At 42.6% G+C, this 23,565-nt stretch overlaps 1 protein-coding gene across 3 annotated transcripts in view; it reads left to right on the plus strand.

Moving 5' to 3' along the window:
* The window catches only part of RASSF8 (Ras association domain family member 8), a 90,380-nt gene that overhangs the window by 59,312 nt on the left and 7,503 nt on the right, over positions 1 to 23,565 (plus strand). For all 3 annotated transcript variants that reach the window (XM_054845168.1, XM_054845166.1, XM_054845171.1), the window contains 2 exons: positions 9,559 to 9,754; positions 21,970 to 22,859. In XM_054845168.1, coding sequence (XP_054701143.1) covers positions 9,652 to 9,754; positions 21,970 to 22,859 — 993 coding nt within the window. In that variant the 5' untranslated portion in view covers positions 9,559 to 9,651. The remainder of the gene's footprint in view (positions 1 to 9,558; positions 9,755 to 21,969; positions 22,860 to 23,565) is intronic.

Consider the following 23,565-nt stretch of genomic DNA (forward strand, 5'->3'; position numbering starts at 1 on the left):
TGCTAAAATTCCTTCTGGTGGGACAAGCGTAGTCCCAAAAGGCTCTGTTAAGTTGCCAATTCTCTGGATGCTTTCCAGGAGCTTTTAGCAGATTGCTGTTTGTCTTGGCCTCTCTAAAAGGCAATAGAACCCCCTAACAGAAGGTACACCCTGCCCAAGGTGTTTGTAGGGCATGTGGAGATGAATAAGATTGATTAGCGTGAAAAGCAGTAGGGTTACAACACGCCACCTGTTGATCCATTGATTTTTGGTAGGCACTGTGCAGAAATATGTTAAGGGAGAATTTGAAGGAGGATGATGAAAAGATTTAACCAATCATTTGGTGGAGTTTCTCTTCTATGCACGTGTCTGAGGTGACTTTTGCAAACAAACCATAAAGCTGTACAGTTCACTTGGAAAAATATATGAGAAGGAAGAAGAGTGGGTATAAGTGTGGAAGGGCTTCCTGAATGAAAATACGCAGATTGCGCATAATGTAATAGAGCAAGGGGAGGACTACTTCACGCGCTCTGCTTTTGGCAGGTCTGCTGACTCCAGAAGACTGTCCTGACATCATCATTCTGGGCAAATGGACAAGATGGGATTGCTGAGGGTGCAGTGAGGAGGAAGATGAAGTCATTAAGACTTGAGATGAAAGCCTGTAGCTGCATGGCCTGTAATGAAAGGCTGTATCTCGGAAGGTACACAGTGTGGACAGTGTCTGAAAATATGGGGGGGAATCAATAAGTGCAAAGTGGTGCTGGTTTAAAAATTGTTGCAACAGAAGAAGTAAGTAGGAAAAGGAAAATGAAAACTTTTTTTTTTTCATGCTGTATTGATTTTGTCCTAACATCCATTTTCCATTGGTATTGCAAACTGTGACTCTTGTTTAATTGCTGTCAATTTTTTGGCATAGCATCCTGTTTTTCTTGAAGAGCTCTTTGCTGGGTCATTCTACACATGCCGTACGTGATCTGTGTAAGACAGTTTCCCAAGGGGAAGTGTGTTTATAGTGATGTTACTAGCCTCTACGCGTCTTACCCCTCCCAGTGAGTTTTGGACCTCTTAGGTGAGTTTTAGCCAAACTTAAAGAGAATTAGTGGTTTAGACAGTATAAAGTTCATAATATTTGCCCTTAAATTATTAGCAGAATAGAGCAGAGATACCTAAGTATACTCACCTCTTGAGGTGGTATTGCAGTTCCACATCCATTTTGAGACCGTGTGGCCAGTTGGCCAAAGTGGTGTAGACTTGGCTTGGAGCTGGCTGTAGCACAACCACAGCACTGAAGGCAGGGCTAGGGGAATTAAGTAATGCAGTTCAGAGTATTTTAGTCCATAACCTATTGCTGTGTATTATGATTACCTCAGATTTTGCTCTAATAAATAAAATTACCCAAGCTCACAATTGTCTAGAGAGGGGAAATACTTAAGTGATCCATCTGAGTCCTATAAATAGAGAATAGAAGCAGCAAATAATTTATTTGGTGCTTGGGGAAATACGGAAGTAAGCATAGCCAAGTGTAAGTTTTAGGAAGGGATGGGTTCCTCCCACTTGTTTCTCTTACCTTAACTGTTTAAAGACTCCGCGTAGAAATATGTTCTATTCTGTCTTGCAGACTTTTCTAGGTTGCCAGGAGAGGGATTGGAAACTTCTAAGATAATGTTTAATGAATAATAGAGTTGCTCTCTGAATAAAGCTTTGAGATGATAATTTTTTAAAACAGTTATGTTGATTAAATTGAAAGTGCCTCACCTTATTTCTGTTTCAGGAATTGTATTTAATTACAGTGAGATTTCTTTTCAATAGTCATGTAGTACCATGGCTTTAAACCGATATACTTAATTGACTTGTAAAACTTCAGCTAATTCAAATTGAAATAAAATACATCTTACAATTGAAATATCTACTTCCTGCATCCTTCAGTGTAAGTATGAAAGTGGAGAAATGGGCTCATTTGCACGCAACTTTCCCAAAAATATAGTGGAAGAGTGTGTTGTGTTTTGGTCCATGCCTTGAAACGTGGGAAGTATGATAAGATTTTTTTTGTATGTTTTTCTGAGCTTTATGAAATTTGCCCTTGGCTCGCATTTGGAGTCCAAGGAACACCTCACTTTGACAGCTGTGACTCAGTGTGACTGTAGTCAAATGACAAAGCACAGCAAACGTTGCGCATGGGCTTGGCAGAAGTGTAAAGAACAGATTTGGCCTTACAAAACCAAGAGTTAAGCCAGTTCGTGCCAAAACGGAGCAGATGACCTCATTGCCTTTAGTGTAAATATTGGCAATTGCACCCAAATGTCTTCAATCAATCCCTCAACTGGCTGTAAGTGTTTGCAGACAAAGGGTGAGAGGAGAGGGAAATGCGAACAGTTGGGGCTGGGTCTTCCTTGAAACCAGCTGAGAGAATGACCTATTTTCTCTCCTTTGAAGCTAGGGCATCTAGAGGGGTAAGGCACCTTTGAAGTAAGCTGTGTGTATTGTAGCTTTCATATAAATATTTCTCCTACAATGAAATAGCTTGCTTATTCCTCTGCTCTTTGGTTTGTTTTCTTTCACTCCCACGCAGTATTTAGACCGTATTAGAGATGTATAAATGTGACTGCCATTTAATGTTGCTGCTGTTAATAAAGTTGTGGTTGCTATTTTCTCCAGTGCGCTGTGTGTTTGATACTAATGAAGAACAAATACTTACAGGGCTTTGGAAGATGTTACAGTGTAGTAAATGTATGCCCGTTGACTTGAGATGATGAATCATGAGATGTTTATTTAATGCATATGACTTTTTTTTTTTGAGCTGTTTGTCACAGAATTTATGTGCAGTGCAATCTCCTTTGCTAATGTGTCTGGAAAAAGATACTCGTCTGCCACAGAATAAAATGCATCCCAGCTGCTAAGTGCCTTACCCTCTGCTGTGCTGCTACCAGCAATCCAGCCCTTCCTAGAACGGTGGTGAGCAGTGAGGCTCTCTAGGATGGGTCCATTCAGTCCTGCCTCTCTAGTAGGATTATGATACTTCATATTAATAATTTTGTTTGTTGGTAGCTGGAACGCAGAGCGAGGAAAAGGAGTGTTTCATGTAAAACCACCTGCAGATGATATGTTAGTCCTAATCCTGAAACAGATTCAAGGTCGGGATTTAGTGATTAAGCCTGCTTGAGCCACATTCAGGCTTTTATCAAAATAAATCCTATCAACCTCAAGAAAGTAAGCACTGCATCAGATATTGTTTTGGTTTGCTGGTACATGTCCTAAATATAATACTCTTAACTCAGGTTTTAAACTTTTGCTTTGAAATCGTCTGACTGAGATCTAGTTAGTAGAAGTAAAGATCTTTGGGATTCTCTGACTTGAGTGCTCTCACCATCTCCAAAATGCCTTTGGGTTTTTGTACCTCAAGTCTGTGTGGAGCTCAGATGCTTTTTATGTCTGATCTTAGGGAAAGGAGAGTATTAATTTTAGAGGAGCTGTTCCTGTTGAATTAAGTCAAGTGTGAGAGTGTGAAACTTAGTGTTAAAAATGCAAGGTCCTGTTCTTAACAGTGACCAAATAAAAAGAAACTTCCATAAACCATCTGTTTCATTAGCTCACCTGCTGGTTCGTTTTCTTTCAAACATTTTGTGGCGATTTGAAAATGTTGTGGAACACAGTCGGGTCAAGCTTTGTGGCTTCAAAATTGTGAGTCAAGGTACAAGGTGTGTACAGACCGTGATGGGTTTTGAAAGCATTAGCACTCCAGCCATCGATATGTGTCAGTGACAGCGGGTTGGAACTTGGTTTTCTATGAAGACGTGAATTTCAGACACAATCTGTGTGCACGAAGCTACCTCATCTCCCGTACTCCAGCTCCCAAGCTGGTGAATCCTGTTTTGGGCCGCAGTTGAATCATTGCTAAACGGTGTCTCACGTTTCTTCAGTTTGTTACTTGTAATCATGAGCCAGCTTAACGAACTGATGATAGTGGAGGAAGAGCTCAGATGCCCTGTTAATGAATTGGGGGATGCTGGTGTGGCCTTCAGCTCGCTTGGTAAAGGTCACCAGGGACAGCAAAGACTTGGATTCAGCCTCCATCTTGTTTGTTGAGTAGGGAGAAGGAAAAACAAAAATGGGGAGGGAGGAGGGGAAGAGACAGATTGTGCCTTGGAGATAGCAGTCACTTGTTTCTGTGTGCCTGAAAAGGCAACAGATTGCGTACTGGACAAAGAAGGCTTAGAACGGCAGACAATGAAAAATCAAGAGATGCAAGGGTTGAGATGAAAACATTAGGGCATCTTCTTCCCTCACAAACACATTTCCTGAAGTCAGAGATCAAACTGAGAATTAAAATAAAATACTGAAGATAATATAATTTTCAAGGTGGAAGAATTATTTCATTTCAACTAATAACTCGATAGTTGCCATTAATAAAATTTATCTTTAAGAGAGATGATAAAATGTGCGGATGAAATTTTTTACCCCCTCTTATCACTCCCCCACTCCCAAAAGAAAACAAGTTAATTCTTTCTGGCCAGTTCTCACCAATACAAAGAGAAAAAAAAGTTCCAGTTTGATTTTTCTGTGCTGTAAAATTGTAGCTCGAGGAGAGGTGGAGGATGTTCTGTAATTAGGGAAAATAGCCATTATAGCATCCCCTGCTTCAAACCAATGTTTCTGTTCTTCATTTTTTTCCACTATATTGTTAGCTGCATTGCACAAAAAGAAACTGCAAAGCAAGCAACAGCTTTTGCACTGGGCGCTTGAGGGTTCTTGGATGCAAGTCAACTAGTAATTTGTCTGGGAAGCTGTGACTTTGGGGCTTCTGGGGAATTCTACGTTATCTGGAGGTAAGATTTCTAGTAGCTATTGTTACTAGAAACAACCTCTTGTAGCTCCGAGTTTATATAAACTCACATATTGGTGCTGTCCTGTCCTGCCACAGGTTGTGTGTGTGTGTGTGTATGTATATATACATATATATATATATATATATATATAGTTTGCATGTGTCTTGGATAACACTTGTGGCATCTGGATTTTGGCTTGTTTCACAGAGACATGTGTTAGACCATCTCTTGGCCGAGTCTCATGTGAGGAAAATTCCTTGGTGCTTAAACTCTCCCTTAAGCTCATTCTCAACACTGTCATCTTCATGGTTGTGGGACCTCTGGTTTGTTTGTTTTAAGCAGTGCTTATTATCTCTGAGCGCTCTTCTGGAATAGCAGAAGAATAACACTCCACAAGAGGAAATCACTTAGTCCCACTAAAACAACGGGATGCTACCTCTGCATAAACACTTTTTAAAGAAAGTTGTGCGCTGATTTCAAAACCACAACCTGTTCCTTTCTAATAGAATTTTGTGCGCAAAAGATTTACACGTGATATTTTGACTTGAACCTGCCATGAAAGGTTTTTGCCCACCTATTGATGGGAAGCAGCATATCTTGTAGGGTATTTCTCCTTCATCAATCCAAGGGAGGAGGCTTTTTGGTAAATACTAGTTAGCTTGTTTCCAGTAGCAGATTTGGTATTTGCAGTCTTCTCCATCTAGAAAATGTTACTTTGCTTTATACCAGGATTCTTATAGTAGGAAGGGTCTGCCAAATGCCTCCCTGTTCACAGGGGGTACTGTCACACTCTTCTGAATGGTTTATAAGCTCTTTCTGGGTAGCTGAACTGGCTTACTTGTACTTGGGGTTTTGGGTTTGGTTTTTTTTTTTATCATCTTTTTCAACCAAGCTTTGCTTTTGCACTAACTATTCTTATTAACAGCTTCCAACCTGGGTGGAACAAGCTGCTGCTTTATCCAGAGCCCTGTCTGGTATCGCAGTAGTGAAAGGCAAGGAGCACAGAGAATAAAAAATAAAGGGAAAGTGCCAAACTCTAGATGATGTTTGGTTATAGCTAATTATGAACGAAAGTATGCTCACTTTGAAGTATACTAAGCAGCATGCTGACTGTTTGTTGGGGGAACAGAAGGTTACTGAAGTGGTTGGTCAAAATTCTGCAGTTGGTTCAGCTGCAGCAGGATTTGAGCCCTGATTTGAGGTGTACACTGCTTTCAGGTGATGTGAACCTTCTAAAGATTAGAAACGAGGTGAAATCAATGTCTTAATTTTAGCTCTCAGGGTTTCTCGTGACTTAACACTTACATCAAGGATAGATAGGTTTTGCAAACATCTACTTGGAAGATTTTTTTTTTTTTTTTAAATACAAGAAAAGCCCTTTGCGCTTTGTCAGTTCTGCCTGTCTTGTGTGAAGTTGCAGCCTTTTTGTAGTTTGTAAGCTAGCTGTGAAGAGATAGCCAAGTAGTGCATATATATATATGTGTGTGTGTGTATATGTACATATATGCTGGATTTTTCTTTACACTTAAAAGCTGAATAAATGCCTCACAGAGTAAGGTATCAGCCAATTAGGATAAAAGGAGAATTTAGGGAAAATTCTGCACAGTCCTAGAAACCAAACCAATCCTAGATTTATTTTTTTTTAAATTTATTATAGATTAGCTTTGCTTAGAAACTATGAGAGACAGTGATTTCAGCACATAGACCTTCCATTTCTGATGTCTGTGTGTGTTCTGCTTTTAGTGACAGGTCCCTGAAAGAATCCCATTAACACTTGTGGGGCACGCAGTCCTCTAATTCAGCACTGCATATTGCTCCGACGGAAGCACATACCGCAGGCTGCTTTTATTGTTCTGCTCTCACTATTTAGTCTATTAAAACTATTTGCCCTGCAAGAAAATGAATGGGAATATTTCCCCTGAGCTCGGACTGTTTCAAAGACACTTTGTTTGGATTATTTGCCGCTTTGGTGAATGTTTTTTTTCAAAATTGGAAGTGTCAGCAAATATTTCATTATTAAACGATGCCTCTCTCTAGTTTTTTTTAAAGATGGACGGTAGGAATACAGATGACTGAAACTGATCTGCACTGAATGCAAGACTGTACATTGTGTGCTGGCTGGGGGGGGAAAATGCACTTGCTGGCTTGCTAAATTGAGATAATACTGTGGATGTTGACAGACAGCAAAACAATTAGAGCTGTCGGATGCTTTGCTGACGTGGGTGTTGTCACATGGAGAGATGGCTTGTTTGGTGCCAGTAAATCTGAACTGTTCAACTCTCAGCAAGATATTAAGTTAATTAATAAAGTTCCTTACGGCTGGGTTTGGAATGTGAGGTCTGTTTAGTTGTGAAGACAACTGGTCCAGGAATAGACAGTTGAGGTCACTGATGGGGCCCGTTAGGTGTTTTTCTCAGTCACTGTTTTGTTACAGGCTAGTAAAAGATTTTCTTCTGCTTAGTTTATTGGTACGTTAAACTGGTGTTACCTGACTGAGGTGTTTCTGTATCTGCACGCTGTTAATACTTGTGTGGATGGTAGTTTTCTTTGAAGTATGTCACTTTATGTGGGGAAAATGTTTGTTTAAATTCTTTGACCTCCCTCTGTGTTTTCAGGTGCTTATTCATGTCCCAAAAGACTGTTTCTGCATGCACCAGTATTCTTAAAAGCTTTCACTTTTTTGTTGATTAATTATACAAGCGTACTTGAAATCTGGTTTTACTCATACATTTGGACTTATTCACGTTTCTTTTGTTTTCTAAATGAGTATGACTGGACAGGGATTTTGATGTGCATGTGCTGGACTGACTTTACAGCAGACTTGCTTCGTGCTTCTCCACTAAATCTCGTCCTGCCGACGTGGTGTGGAGCCTCTCTGGCTCTGACGGGCTTCGAGGTGCGTTGCTGCTGACTGCCGCGGCTCGTCGGGAGAAGCTCAGTCTGTCTTCTGCATCGTGTGTCGATATTTGTCAGCTGCTAAATAAAGTATTTGGTTGTAGAAGGGAAATCGTCTCTCTGCTCTAGCTTGAGGGCTGCACTACTGCGTCTTTCTGATGCAGAAAGCGATGGTCGCTTCACCAGGAGAAAGCAGCTCTGATTAGACTGTAACCGTGAACTGTACTAAGTATTTGCTTCGTTTTCACTGCACCATTTCTGCCTCTGTTAAATCCATCAGCATCATCAGATTCCACTTTTCTTGTGTAACACTTCCCTGCTTGTCTTTAGTAATCTCCTCTAAATAACTTTCAGATTTCTTTTACTCTGTTCCTGTGTAATGCATTTTCCTGGTACTTAATTCTCCAAAAATATTGTCTTTAGTTTTATCACTTTGTCCATATTGAACTGAGTGCACGAGCTTCCTTTATTGCAGTCTCATGACTTATTTTTCCTCTATCTGCTTAAGCAACCCAGCGCTCTCATTAGTTTTTTTTTAAAAAATAAATTATCATTATTGGTGGCTTGGGTTTTGTTTTTGTTTTGGGGAGAGGGTTTTGTATTTTTAAGACGACAATTCTTCATGGAGTTTTTACTTTGAAATTCTTGAAACTCAGCATCTCAGCCTCTCCAACTAGGAATCAATTTTTGTGTGCCTTGGTGCTGGTGGATCTGTTTATGTAGAAGAAAAGCAGCTCCTGGAAAAGCTCAGCCCATAGCGAAACCCCTAGAGTTCAGATCAGTAATTAATCTAGACGTTGTCACTGGGTAAACCTTTAGCAGCTTGACTGTTGGTAACGACAGCAGAGGGCAAATGGCTGATTGCTAAATCCTAACCTAGCTCCCTAAGTTTGTAACTTTATTTCTGTGCTTCAAAGTTTTTCCGGCATCTGAGTGCAGAAGGAGATTTTTGAACTCATGGGAATTTTTGTTTCAGAAAAAAAAATCCCTCCTCTGAACGTTGTTTTGTTTTGTTTCCATTTACAAACTTTGGGAATTTTCTTTTTAAGAAATGAAATTGGGAGCTAGTACACCATATTACCTGGTACGACTTTGGCATTATTTCGGCGAAGGCAGGAGAACCATGCTGAAAAGCAAGAACTGGCTGGACTGGATGGCGTGGTTTGCTTTTCGGTTTGCTGTCATCGCAGTTCCTACGGAAAAAAACTAGGATTATGCTCTAGCCAAAGTCCGTTTCCTTACAGAACCAGCACAGCGTTGGCAGGCGTTAAACCATCTCTAAAACACTTTCCCTGATGCATCTCCTTGTTTTAGAGAAACAAACAAAGAAAGAAAGGGATCTGTCTGCTTGCTTTCCTTTCTGGGTTTCCCAGGTTTTGGTGGGACTAGGAGCCCTCAGCTACCTCTGTGTGGAGAGCAAGGTTGGGCTCTTCTGGATGGCTGTAATTAAGAATCTTTCTCCCTTGTTCTGCTGCCCCACCAGTTGCCAGGAATGACTGAACAGACACTGACAGCATCTCTGACCAGCCCCTTGAGACATCCAGGCAGCGTGTAAAGGAAGAGGGGCACCTGTTCCTGGGGCCTGTTACAAGTTTACTCCGGAGTTGTTGGTTTAATGCTATTTCTTTGGGTGCTTTTTTTTGTGGTAACTTTGAATGTTTTAGGAAATAAACTGTAATGAAACGTCCGGTATGTCTGCAGAATGGGTAGATGCGGCTAAAGCAAGGGATGTTTGATTCTCGTTAGTATTTTTAAAGAAAGGAGGCCGCGTTGCCTGTTCAACCCAATGGATGTTGAGGTGAGTTTGTTAACTTTTTGAGTAATGCCTCACTGTAAACACGAGGATTTTTCTCTCTTCTAGCTGCTGAGAGAAGTCTGCTGCGTTCTCTCTGGTATAGTTGCAAGTATGACTTGACCGATTTGCATTCATGGCTCTTGGATGATCTGGTGAACCATGGAGCTCAAAGTATGGGTGGATGGAGTCCAGAGAATTGTGTGTGGGGTCACCGAAGTCACGACGTGCCAGGAAGTTGTAATAGCCCTTGCTCAGGCTATTGGTAAGTAACTCTGGCGGCTGGGTGTCTGGGAACTGGGGTGAAGCTTTTTTTAGGAAGCTGAACCGAGAGGAGGTGGGGTTGCGCTGGCTGTCAGTAGAGCAGGAATGTACGATGCGCAGTGGGATAACCTCGGGGTGTAAACTCGCAGCCTTTTGATTTTTAACCTGCCAGAAAGAAATTGAAAAGAAAGAAAGGGAATGCTATGAAATCTATAAACTTTCATGTGGCAAAAATTTATTCTCTAAACGATAGTATGCTGTCATTTGTCATTGTAAATACAGCCTGGACTAAAGAAGGTGCTAAACCGTCAATGTTTTGAGTACCAAAGAAATATAAAAGCAGTGTAAGATAATCGGTTGGCTTTAACGACCTAATGACGTTCATTGAAATTACACACATTGTAAGTATCCCCAGCTATATTGGGAATAGTATAGATCAATGAAATAGATCTTCCTCTTACTCCTGCACTCCGCATAACTCAGTACTAATGAAAGAGTAGCTTGAAGTCTGTTCAGTGTTAACTATTTGCTGAACAGTTTAGTGAAAAAAAGTATAATCTTTAAGGCTCCACTACAAGAAAGAAACATTCCTTCGGTCTTGTCAGACCTTTCTCAGTGAGTGACTGAGAGCATCCTGAATAAGCCTCAACTTCATCCCTTCAGCACTTCCTATGCTGAATCTTATTCTTTGCTAAAATTTTATAAGTGACTTTACAGACTATTTAAATTTAGGTATTAAAACCTATGTCTTACCTAAAATTAAATTCATAATTTAAGGGCTACCTTTTGCATTTGTCAGTATTCCAACAATTCAGCAGCCTGACTCGATTGCAAAATAATTTTCTAATAGAAAGCAACTTGGGGCCATGAATGTCATCTATATATTCTACCTATGAGCATAAAGTCAATTTCTCTGAATTTCGGTGATGTTTGTTTGTTTAAATGTGTACTTCTGAACATCATTTCCATATACTTTCATCTGATGGAGTAGAAGACTGGCATTCTTTTTATTTTATGTCTTAAGGGGATTGAACACAATGCTAACGTGTATACTCTGTCTGTACGCATCAAATACCTTTTAAAGTTTCATTTTAAAAAATGTAGAAAGTCAGTATGTCTCTAAAATCTTGTATTCAATGGTTAACTGTTGTGTGCTTTTACTGTTTGTGTTAGTTGCAGCTTTTCATTTAATGCTAATTGGTTTATGAATTGCTTGCTTCCATATCTCATCTTCCACCTATAGGTTTTTTTAAGACACAATTATGCTAGCATGATTATTTCCTAGTAATGGTTAAGTGTTACATATTTAGAAAAAAAAATAGATAAATGGGTTGTGGTAGACTTCTCTTCTTTACTTTGCTTTCAATATCTCTCTCATCCTGTTTCCTCTGCCTCCTCCCCCAAAACAAAAATGTCAGATTCCCGGTTCTAGACAATAATTTCATGTTCTCCTGTGTAATTTCTCTTTGTTTTTTCTGTATCCTCTGTTATTAGCCTGAAGTCTGAAAAGACTCCATCAGCCTTGGGAACACACACAGTTTTTGTCAACTCAGCAGCCTTCCTTTTCTCTACCACGTCACCAGTTCATCTGGGGCGTCCGACTCTGGTTCCGTGCGGAGATAAATTTCAGTTACAACCAGAGCCAAATTAAGATAATCCTTTGGAAACTCCTTCCTGAGGCAAATAGCCTCTCTAGAAAACGCCTAGAGTAATTGCGCTCCAGTTTCTCACTGGGGCTGCTAGGACAATATTATTAAACAGCGTATAAAGGACACTTGCATGTCTCTGGCAGGTAGGGCTTTCCCCACCGTCCCGTCAGGCCATTCAGCAGAAAAGCAACCATATGTCTGCCTCTTTGATTTGGCTATAGGTACCAACTTACCAGGAATATTTGTACCTCAGATTTGAATGGAAATCTATTAAAATGCATCCCTCTAGCTCTCACCTGACATTTGGCGGTGGAAAGTAGCCAGTCTTAGTTGGCTTCCTCCTTGGTTGGCTCTGATCTTATTTTCCACTTTGCAGTCTGGCTCCTTCAGCAGTCGCATAGCTTAGCAGGACTCAATGTTATTTCGTCTGTCTGTTGGTCTGTCTGCAAAGTTTTTGAGATACTCCTTTTGTTTTATCGTGTCTTAAAGTTTATTGCTAGGTCCTTGACTTAAAAAATACAGTGCCCACATGCGCACACCACCCCCCCCCCCCCCCCCCCCCCCCCCCGCATTTCACTAAGCCTGGAATATGAACTGCAGTAGGTATATCATTTGTGTTGAAGTGCAGTGCCTGGAATATCTGCAAATTAACTTATTTTACAGCCGTATCCACTGAAGAAAGCACAAGCCAAAGATACTTGCATTAAGACATCCGTAGTTCAAGGAGCTTCTCGTGGACAAACTGAAGCTGTCCCTGCTCTAGAGATATGAAAAGTAAAGCTTTGCGATGTATTTCAAAAATAGTAAAAAATTATTATAGAACAGCCTGTGGTTGGAAGGCACCCCTGAACATCATCTTGTCCAACTCCGCTGCCCAAAGCAGGGACATCCAGAGCTCAGGACCACGTGCAGTTGGGTTTTGAATATGGCCAAGGGTGGAGACTCCACCACCTCTCTGGGCCACCTGTTCCGGTGTTCCATCACGCTTGCAGTAAGAGGGTTTTTTCCTTAGCTTTAAATGGAATTTCTTGTATTTCAAGACATTTCTTTTCCTGTCACTTGATGAAATGCAGGGCCATGTCTCCTGATCTCCAGCTGTGATAAGAGCAACAAAAAAGTTTCCGTCTATTTACTTGCCAGCTCTCCCCATATGTCATGGAAATTCAGTAATAACTTTCTTCAAGATACAAAGGGGTTTTCTTTTTCCTTTTTTTCCCCCCTAGACAGAGTCTTAGGTTCTAGGGCTATTTTAGCCAAACAAAAATAGAAAGTCGTGCTGGGCTCTGCCCCTTTGTAGGAGATTCTGTCCCATACCCAAAGTGTAGCCTAATCCTTTGGCAGTGGAGTTCTGTCACTTCACTTGCCTGGCTAATGCTCCTTGCCCTAGTCCTTAAAATCTGTGTCTGCCACTATTACTCTTTCAGTGGAAAGGCCTGTTTGTCTCTCTTCATTGAGGCTGTACTCCGGATGGATAACATCTGTGTTACCTGTTCTTGTGTTATGAGCTCCTTCCCCTGTTGCCCATCATTGAAGAATAAGAAATTATTCTACTCCAAATTTCTGTACAATATTTTTTTTTTTTAATTTCCCTTTGGCTTGAAGTTAAAGGGTTTGAATTAAATCTCAAATAAACCTCATTCTTTAAAACAAAAAAGAAGGGAGAGTTGTCTCCTTCGGTGGTCGCAGCAAAGCTTATTTTAAAAATACATGTATGTATTTTAATGAATACAAGAGAGAATAATATCAATTGGATATAATTTGGGATACTGTAATTGATTGTGTCTCTAACTCGGAAGGAATTAGAAATGCATTAGCTGGAGGGAGGATCGCTGAAATTCTGTTCAAGATAGACATAAAACTATCCAGTGACAAGTTTCCAGAGAGTGAAATCACCTCCCACTGGGATCTTGAAGAATACTTGATATCACCTTTTACGAGTTTTATTCAGGGCTGCTTGCTTGCCTTTTTTTTTTTTTTTTTTTTTAAACTCAGGCTGCTTGCAAATTAAAAAGAGGAAGAGTTGGCCTTATAATACAACTAAGAGAAGTGATCGTTTCATCATGAGAAACTAAGCCCTCACCAAAATGTAAAAATATACCACAGCACACAGTTTAAACGGAGAACCATGAGTCTTGTTTTAAAAAGTATTTTTGCCAGGAGAGATGAGCTAGATTTTACCACATCCGTCATTGTCTATTTTAAAAATGTGTATTTATTTGACAGCAAATTCTGCCTGCTTTTCTGCTTCCACTAGCTGCTCTGTGCATTCTGTGAAAATCATGCCAGAATCGCTTCATATAAACATTGCTTGTTCATTTTGATTCCTCTTCTTAATTTGGGCAACTGAAAAACAAGTAAAAAGATGTTATTGATACTTTTCAACTGTATGTGTGATGAGATGGTTGGTAAATCTGGTCAGGGTTCTGTTTTGCAAAGTAGTATATGGACTTATAGTCGAGTATATGTGAGCATAGTGGCTCCTCTCAAAAAATCATTGTGATACTGAGGGGAAAAACAGATGGCATCCTAAAAGAAGAAGAAAGTGAGCTGATCATGTTAGCTGATAGTTTAGGCAAATGTAGTTTAACTGCAGAGGTCTGTGTTGTGGTGGTTTTTTGTTGTTTTTTTTTTTTCTTTAATTGTCTTTAACTCATTGTTTACCATTCAAATCTAAAAATAAAGATCTTCCAAAGGAATACGGTGATGAATAGCAGAATCACAAATACACTTGCCCTGTTTCTTTAGAAGTGTTCTTCTCCTAGTTCCAGCCTCTGTGAGGATTTTTACTGCATTTGTTGTGATTTCGTTTCCCTCTGGAAACTAGCATACGTTTTCTGTACTCAGAATGACGTGTTTGTTTCCTAGAAAGAGAATGTTTTAGCCTACAGCAGCAAAGCTTGAATTTCTTACCAAAGTGCACTTTTGTTTTCTGCCTTCCCCATAATTTTCTGTGGCAAATAATTAAAATGGTATGGTGGGTTGACCCTGGCTGGAGGCCAGGTGCCCACCAGAGCCGCTCTCTCACTCCCCTCATTCACTAGACAGGGGAGAAAAGGCATAACGAAGCGCTTGTAGGTCGAGATAAGGACAGGGAGAGATCACTCACTAATTGTTGTCACAAGCAAAACACACCGAACTTAGAGAGGGAATTCATCTAATTTATTACTAGGCAAAACAGAGTAGAGGAATGAGAAAATAAAATCAACTCTTAAAACACCTCCCCCCACCCCTCCCATCTTCCCGGGCTCAACTTCACTCCCGGCTTCAACCTTCCCCCCCCTCAGCAGCACAGGGGGACGGGGAATGGGGGTTACGGTCAGTTCACCTCATGGTGTTTCTGCTGCTTCTTCATCCTCAGGGGGAGGACTCCTCTCATCGTTCCCCTGCTCCAGCATGGAGTCCCTCTCATGGGGTGCAGACCTTCAGGAGCAAACTGCTCCAGCGTGGGGTCCCCCACAGGGTCACAAGTCCTGCCAGCAAACCTGCTCTGGCATGGGCTCCTCTCTTCACGGGTCCACCGGTCCGGCCAGGAGCTTGCTCCAGCGTGGGCTTCCCACGGGCCACAGCCTCCTTCAGGTGCCTCCACCTGCTCCGGCGTGGGGTCCTCCACGGGCTGCAGGTGGAATCTCTACACCCCCTCATCCTTCCTCCATGGGCTGCAGGGGGACAGCCTGCTTCACCATGGTCTTCACCACGGGCTGCAGGGGGATCTCTGCTCCGGCGCCTGGAGCACCTCCTCCCCCTCCTTCTTCACTGACCTTGGTGTCTGCAGAGTTTCTTACATCTTCTCACTCCTCTCTCCGGCTGCAAAAGCTCTCTCTCTAAGTGTTTTTCTTCTTCTTAAATATGTTATCACAGAGGCGCTGATTGGCTTGGCCTTGGCCAGCAGCGGGCCCGTCTTAGAGCCGGCTGGCATTGGCTCTGTCAGACACAGGGGGAGCTTCTAGCAGCTTCTCACAGAAGCCACCCCTGTAGCCCCCCTGCTACCAAAACCTTGCCATGCAAACCCAACACAAATGGCAGACTTGCTTTAAATAGGGCTGTGGAGTTTGCTTTTCTGTCAGGAGAATATGGGCAACACTTCAGTGAACAAGAAGTACAGCTGTCTCTATTTAAAATTAAACAAATGCAGCTGTCAATTAATTTTTGTTGCAGTTGAGTATTTTTCCTCAAAGATAAATGAGGTGTGTTTGCAAAAATAAAGCACAGATTTGTTCATGCTGTTTCAAACATGCGTCACAGCGTTGTAAGGCTCAGCCAGAGTTGTATCTGGAAAAACCACACCACTTTGTTGTTGTCTCTTCTTACGTTTGTCCCTTCCTCCAAATAATTTCTGCTAAAGCAAGTGCCAGAGCTGGCTGTCAGACGCTTCGAGAGAGAGCAAAGAGTCTGAGACGGAATTGAATCACAACGCTGAGTCTGAAGAGGATTAGAAAAAGGGAATAATATTTGTTGTGTGCAAACTAAAGTTTCTAAACATTGAATTAATCGTGTAGTTTACTGCTAAGAATCGCTTAAAACTTGTGTTATTTTTGACCCCGAAATTTTGTCCTCCGCTGCTTTAAATAGCAACATTAAGAGAGATAATAAGAAGTACAAGAGAGCTGCACGCTGTGGTGATCCCGTGGTGTCATCACATACGCTTTATGGTTCAGAAACCTAGTGACAGTAACCTTGCTGAAAGGCACGGTGGTTGGGTGGGATGATTTCTTGCCACCTTTAATGATGCGGTGCGTCTAGCGTAGCAGCGGCACATGCAGCTGAGACCCGGGCTGCTTTGTCTGCTTTGCCGCATGTCTTGCTTTTTGACCTCAGCCAAACCTCTCCTCCACATCGTTTTACCTATTTAGGAAACGGGTCTAAAATAAGCGCGGTACCTCAGGGTGCTGAGGCAAAAGGCAGTTAAAAGGATGAAATGGCTATAAGTGCTGTGTTTTGTAAGATTATGATAAACTCTTGTATACCGGTTTTTTTTGAGCGAAAAGATAATAATAAACTGAGACTTCAGTCCCCCTAAAGATGGGTCATCACACTGAGAGCACAGCTGTACCTAGTGAACGAAGCAGACCGCCCTCACTGCCGTTGGACTTGAGCCTGTGTATCTCTGCAGGCGTGTTTTCCTAGGACTGGACCCCTGTGCTGATTTTCATCATCTTCTATGGTATGCATACACGTGTGTGCAAAATATGGCATGACTTAAGAAATCTGAGTAAGGCAAACTCTAATCTCTATTTTAAAGGCTTTTTTTACTCTTAATGCTTCTTGGGTATTTAATGAGTTCACAGGTAGCTAGAATGGTATTTTTTTAAATTGCTATGGGTGTTAACTGAAGTATCACATAATGAATGAAATGTCAGCTTCATATTTGAAAGATACTGAGTTCAAATCATACTGGGTTTATTAAAATTGCCAGCAATTACTTTTCTATCAGTGCTGTTAAAGATTCAGGAGTTAATGCTGTTGCCCCCTTGGTAAGACAGAGCATTTTCTCCCACGTGTTCCACATGTTAAGAGTTCTTACAAGATTTTACCCATGTACAATTATTATTTTTTTTCTTTATATTGTTTTGTTAAGGAAGACAGCATCCAGTCGCCTAGGGCTGGAGGGCTATCTCTGGGACACCAAGTGGGTGAGAAAGCTGTATCCAGGCTGGGGAGGGGGTGCATTTCTCAGTGCCCCCAGAGCACTGGGCAGTCTGGGTTTGGCTTGAGCATGTCTTGGCGTACCTGGCTTTACCTCCATGGAAACCTGCGTGCAGACGGGCGACAGCGTGTATATTCTTACTATGCACCGTTGTGAGCTCAGCGTGCTAATTTAGATTTAGCTCAAGAGCAAGACTTGTACAGCTTCCTTTTTAGTTTGGCGCTCTCTATTGAGAAGCTTAAAGCAAATAACAGTTATATGGGTTCTACTACCTTCATGGAGTGTAATTTAAAAGTCTGCCTCTTGAGAGTCTTAAAAAAATGTTCAATTACTTTGTTCCTATATTTCATTAGTTTAATCACCATTCATTGTAATGAAATCTGTGTTTAAAATACCAAATTACATCAATCCCAAGCTAAGACTGCAGTGGTTGAGCACACGACGTGGGCACTCAGGTCCAGAGCTTGCTGTCTGGCTGCGGAGCAGAGCGGCGGCTGATCCAGAATGCTGGCTGTAGTTGGCCCTTTAATGTCTTACTGATCAAGCGATAACCGGTGGCATTAGAGCCGCGTTCAAACCACTCATGACAGCTAGGTGCAGGCTATCAGAACATCAGCGTTGTGGAGTCCCTGTATTTCCCTTTTTGATCTCTCTTTTAATGTGAAAGATTGTTTTGAAGATGTTCCTGTGTTAACAGAACTTGTGATAAGTTTGTATGCTTAGGCAGGTGTAGACTTAACCTGTTGACCTTGACTCTGGCCCTTTGTGCAGATGCGGTGTGCTTTATTTATGTAACTATATACCTACCTCTGTTATAGGTTGTCATTCACTGTCTTGCAAAACAGATGCAGATTCTTGATGATTATTTTGAGATGGCGATATTATATGGTCCATGTGGGGGACCATTATATGGTCCATGGGTTAGCATAGAATATTAATGAGAAGTAGCTGGCCAGTGAATGGGATGTAGAGGCTCTGTGCTTCTCTCCAGCCCCTAAATTGCCATTTTTTGAAGAGGGAACCATAGAATACAGCACTGCTGGTGCTTGTTTGGGGCTGTCTGGATTGTTTTCTCTACCATTCTCATTGGTACAAGGCTTTGGTAGAAGTATTAAAAAAAAAAAAAAAAAGATTGAGAAGAAAAGGCTCCGGGGAGACCTTAGAGCAGCTTTCCAGTACCTGAAGGGACCTACAGGAAACGATGGAGAGGGGCTGTTTACAAGGGCATGGGCTGATAGGACAAGGGGGAATGGGTTTAAAGTAAAAGAGGGTAGATTTAGATTAGATATTAGGAAGAAATTCTTCACTGTGAGGGTGGTGAGGCACTGGACCAGGTTGCCCAGAGAAGTTGTGGATGCCCCTTCCCTGGAAGTGTTCAAGGCCAGGTTGGATGGGGCTTTGGGCAACCTGGTCTAGTGGAGGGTGTCCCTGCCCATGGTAGGGGGGTTGGAACTAGATGATCTTTGAGGTCCCTTCCAACCCAGGCCATTCTGTGATCCTGTGATGTGCTCTAAAAAATAAAGGTTGTTTTCAGAAGTTGTAAGGGATCCACTAACAAGGCACATACCCATCGTGAATATCAGTACAACAACTAAAGCTGTGCTTTGGCAGCTCATAGAATTGACTACTGAACTGCTCATCTAACTTTACTTGGAAATGCTTCATAAATCTGCACAAGATTTAATGCGTTAGATATACAATTGGGAAAAAACACAGTATGGTTTAATCAATGTCATACATTGCTGATATGGGGCACGTTACATCATACAATAGTAACTAATTTTTTAAATTAGAAGGTGTGCGTGAATGTAGGACTAAGTTCTGCCAGGTGCTGTATAAGCATAAACAGTCTCTATTTCAGAAAGCTTATGGACAACCTGCAGAACAAGAAGCAGCATGCAGGCGTTGAACTGGTCTTTGTCAACAATCCAAGCAACCTGCTTTCTTTCTGCTTGTCAATGGTAGCACATCAAAACCAGCAGTTTGTTACAAGGATGCCTGTGTTCTGAAATATTCTGTCATTAGTTTTGAATTAACTCATTCATCCTTTCATTTGTGAATTAATCCCTTCTAATGCAAGCAAACACCACAGTTGTGGTTGTCCGGGTGTTGTTAATCTGCGTCATACGTAGGCTGAGCACACTGAACCTAGGTAATGACCTTGGATGAGGCCAGCTTTGGTTTAGACCAATACTGAACTCCAGGTGTGGTGGTTGAACTGTATGAAGTATTACCTCTACAAAACACTTTCTTTTATGTGGATCTTGAGTGCCGAGTTCATTATTTAGGACTGCATGTTGATTTGGACCCCTAAGCTAAGATGGAAATGGTTCTTGGCAAGTGCCTCGCTTAATTCCTTAATTCACTTTTGGTTGAGATTGTTAGATTTGCTCCCCTCCCCCCCCCCGCCCTTTTTTTTCCCCTCTTGTTACCTTTCTTTTAAGTAGCGCATTTAATAGCGAAGTGAATAGAAATTGCATGCTGATCACTCCCCTAGTGGAAGTCTTGTTTACAGTTTCAAGACTTCTTTGAACTTGGCTGTTTCTGACACAACAAGAACATTAGTAGCATTACCATGATTACAAGCTGAAAGCTGAAAGCTTTTAAGATTAGCAAAATAGTGTGGTAAAATGCAACCTTTGTCCCGGGTTCTGTGGTATGTTTTTACTTCATTTTTCTTCTCTGGGATTTTATTGTTAGTATGCTACGGCAAACAGCACTGGGTTTATTTTTCCTATAATAACCCTGATGCCTACTACAAACTATAAGTCTTCATGGATCAATGAACAATATTGTGGGTTGGCAAAAATCTCTTGACTTCGTATCTTGGCATAGTAAACTTGTTTTTGAAGTACTTTATTACAATAAACTTTAAATCTATTTCTGAGACTGTTGGCCAAGCATGTTGGTATGCTGATAGATTCCCCCCCCCCTTCTGTTTCCCCCCCCCCAGTGCTTACCTCAAGTCATTTATTTATAAGGCATTAGGGAGGCTGGATTGCTGTTCCCGTGCTGCTTGCCTTGTTTTGCCGACTTCTATCAGTCAAATCTTCAGGTACTCTTTGAGCTCTCTCTCCAAACTTGGAAGTGAACACGGACATTTTGGTCTCTAATTTGGCCAGCTACCTATCGCTAGTACAACCCATCAGCTAAAGCTGCCTGTTTTCTAGGTGGTGTTTGTACCGCTGATTTTTGTTGTTGTTGTTGTTCTTTGCATCGTGTGCCAATTGTGAGAAAGTGAGATCAGAGGAACCATTCCCAACACAGTAGCTGTATCCTGGGGAGCTCTTTATAAGGCTGGTCCAACAATATCAGGTTTTAGGGAGCCGCAGTGTGTTAATTGCCACAGTGGAGCTTGTCTCCTACAAATTTGAGGTGGAGAATCTGTGCAAGTGTTGTGGTTGGAGGCCGGAGGCAGATCTCCAGCCTGAGATGAGGATGTTTTTGTTCTTTTGGGAAAAGTGCAGCAGTTGGGCAGGTGGCGTAAGGAAAGAAAATGCGTCAAATGGGTTACTGCTGATAACTACGTTTATTCCAACTCCCCCATTCCATCGTTGCATACATGACAGGTATTTTAGGCATTTATGTGCTGAAATAAGTCCTCACTTGAATGATGATCTATCATGGAAATGGATATATATAATGCATTAAAATAGCTAATGATGTTTTTAAGGTTAATGGCAATTGTGGAGCTGTTCAGAAACTCGTCAGGATCACATGCTTTAAAAGCAATTGACCTTTCACATCTTTTTGTAAACAATGTTGTGGCTTTTAAGTGAAGTCACTTTCACGATAAGGGAAACTCTCCTGCATTTGAAGAATGTTGTATTTCAGAATAATAAGAGCGTTTAGAAAAAATAAAAATAGTGGAGAACCTCAAACGCTCTTGTGTTTTTGTAGCATTCAAAGCATCTCATAAGGGGTGCCAGAGGGAAAAAGACCCTTAAACTCAGTTAAGTATGTTTGGTAGCAGCACAAATGAAGCCATAGACATAAGTTGTACTTCCTCTTACTCTAAGACTAAACTGTATTGCATTCATTGTGCAGCTAGCTGTCAGTACGGAGGTCAGAAAACATCCCGACAGTTATTAAAGGACTTGAGCTTCTTCCTGAAGGCTGTGTACCCCGGGGGGACTTGTGAGCTGCTGTTACAGATGAGGAGTCTGTGCAGGGAGCCCGAGTGGCTCGTTTCCAGTTCGGGCAGCCTCTGCCGCACTCATCCCCGCGTTCTGCGCTGTCAAGGTTTGTCACGTCGGCAGAGCTGCCACGGGCCACGTGAGCTGGCGTGATGCTGCTGTGGCCCTGAGCCGGCTTTTCCCAGTCTCGGCTTACCGGGGATGGGGGACGAGATGGTGAACTAAGGCTCTGTCAGTCATTAACAGTTGCCTCTCTGATTGACGATATAGTTTAAAAGCAGACATACTTCTCCAAATTTTGATTTTTCCGTGTGGTTGTATAAAAAGATGCGGAACTGTTTCTAGTCTTGTTTTCCTCCTCTCGAGATGTATATTTGATGTTTTTCTTTGCCAGATATCAGCCCCAATAGGTCACTTGGTTTAATTTCAGCGACTTCAAATCAGAAGAAAGCCCCGGAGCTGCGCCGCTGCAGTTGCGCGCGCACTGTAAATCGGTACTCGCTGGGTCAGTTACCGCTCTACGCGGGGAGGATTTTCCTGAGATCATTTAATTTAAGTAAATTTTCCGTCTCAGTAAACGCCGGCGCGTTTACTGTGAAGGCGCGAAAGCGCACCGTGAACACGGGGCACCTCTCGCGCTCCCGGCCTGGCTTATTTCCGTACGCACACGCGGACTCGCGGGGGGCGCCCACGGCCCGCGCCGGCCCCGCCCGTGTCCCGGCGCTGGCGCTGTCCCGCAGCGCCCCCTGGCGCCCCGCCCGGCTGACGGCTGTGCTTGCCCTTGCAGGTCGTACCGGGAGGTACACGCTGATCGAGAAATGGCGCGACACCGAGAGGCACCTGGCGCCGCACGAAAACCCCATCGTGTCGCTGAACAAGTGGGGACAGTACGCGAGCGACGTGCAGCTGATCCTGCGCCGCACCGGGCCCTCTCTGAGCGAGCGGCCGACTTCGGATAGCGTGGCGCGCATCCCGGAGAGGACTCTGTACCGGCAAAGCTTACCCCCCCTGGCCAAGCTGAGGCCTCCCGGCGACAAATCCATGAAGAGGAGGGAGCCGAAAAGGAAATCCCTCACCTTCACCGGGGGGGCCAAAGGGTTAATGGACATCTTTGGGAAAAGCAAGGAATCCGAGTTCAAGCAAAAGGTGCTCAACAACTGTAAAACAACGGCGGATGAGTTGAAGAAATTGATCCACCTCCAGACGGAGAAGCTTCAGTGCATCGAGAAACAGCTGGAGTCCAACGAAGCCGAGATCCGCTACTGGGAACAAAAGTATAACTCCAGCCTGGAAGAAGAAATCCTCAAGCTAGAGCAGAAGATCAAAAGGAACGAAGTGGAGATTGAAGAGGAAGAGTTCTGGGAAAACGAGCTGCAGATCGAGCAGGAGAACGAAAAACAGCTGAAGGAGCAGCTGCAGGAGATGAGGCAGAGGATCCTGGAGTGCGAGAGCAAGCTGAAGGACTACATGTCTCAGATCCACAATATGGAGAGCGGCCTCGAAGCAGAGAAGTTGCAGCGGGAAGTTCAAGAGTCCCAAGTGAACGAAGAAGAGGTTAAGGAGAAGATCGAGAAGGTGAAGGGTGAAATTGATATTCAGGGTCAGCAGAGTCTGAGATTGGAAAATGGCATTAAAGCTGTAGAACGGTCTTTGGGCCAAGCTACCAAACGGTTACAGGTAAGAACGTCCTTTTTATCCATAGCTAAAGACAAGTCAAAGACCTGACTGTAACAAATTTCTCTTACACAGTTTTAAAGCCCGTGAAAGAAAACATGAGACAGTTTCCACAGTGAATTTGGGTAAAAGGAAGAAAGTATTGCCTCCATTTTCAAATTGCATTTAGGTTTTGTTTGAAGAGCAGACAATTTTTGTTTCACCTGTGTGTATTTTACTCATTCAAACCATCTGAAAAGAAAAACAGTGGTTAGTTCTTTGTCTCAAGATAAACCAGCAGACGTTTTGGTGGATGTATTCGTGGCCATTCAAAAGACCTAGGTGGCCTGCAGGGTTAGTGCCGCGTGCCACACCACCTTTCATTTATTTACGTGCTGGCTCAGTTTCTTTCCCATCGGTTACAGTTTTGGTTTGCTACCATTCCCCGACTGCCTGGTGACCTCTGAGAAATCACTTGAAGCCTGTCTCCACCATGCAGTGGTCCATGACAGAGAAGGACCAGAGCTAACATCAGCCACGCTACTGAGGGCGGTATGGCTGCACCCATGGCAATGCGTCTGTCCACCTCGCCCTGCTGAGAGGGAGCACTCGCTAGCACCACTGAGGAGCTGCTGTGCTAGTGGGTCTGGGCACTTTTACACCTCAGACAAATAATATCTCCTTCGTGAACAACAGCGCATTTAGGGTTAGGAGGGGATTGTGGTGCTGC

Source organism: Grus americana, chromosome 1 (assembly GCF_028858705.1).
Source record: "Grus americana isolate bGruAme1 chromosome 1, bGruAme1.mat, whole genome shotgun sequence".
Classification (NCBI taxonomy): Eukaryota; Metazoa; Chordata; class Aves; order Gruiformes; family Gruidae; genus Grus; species Grus americana.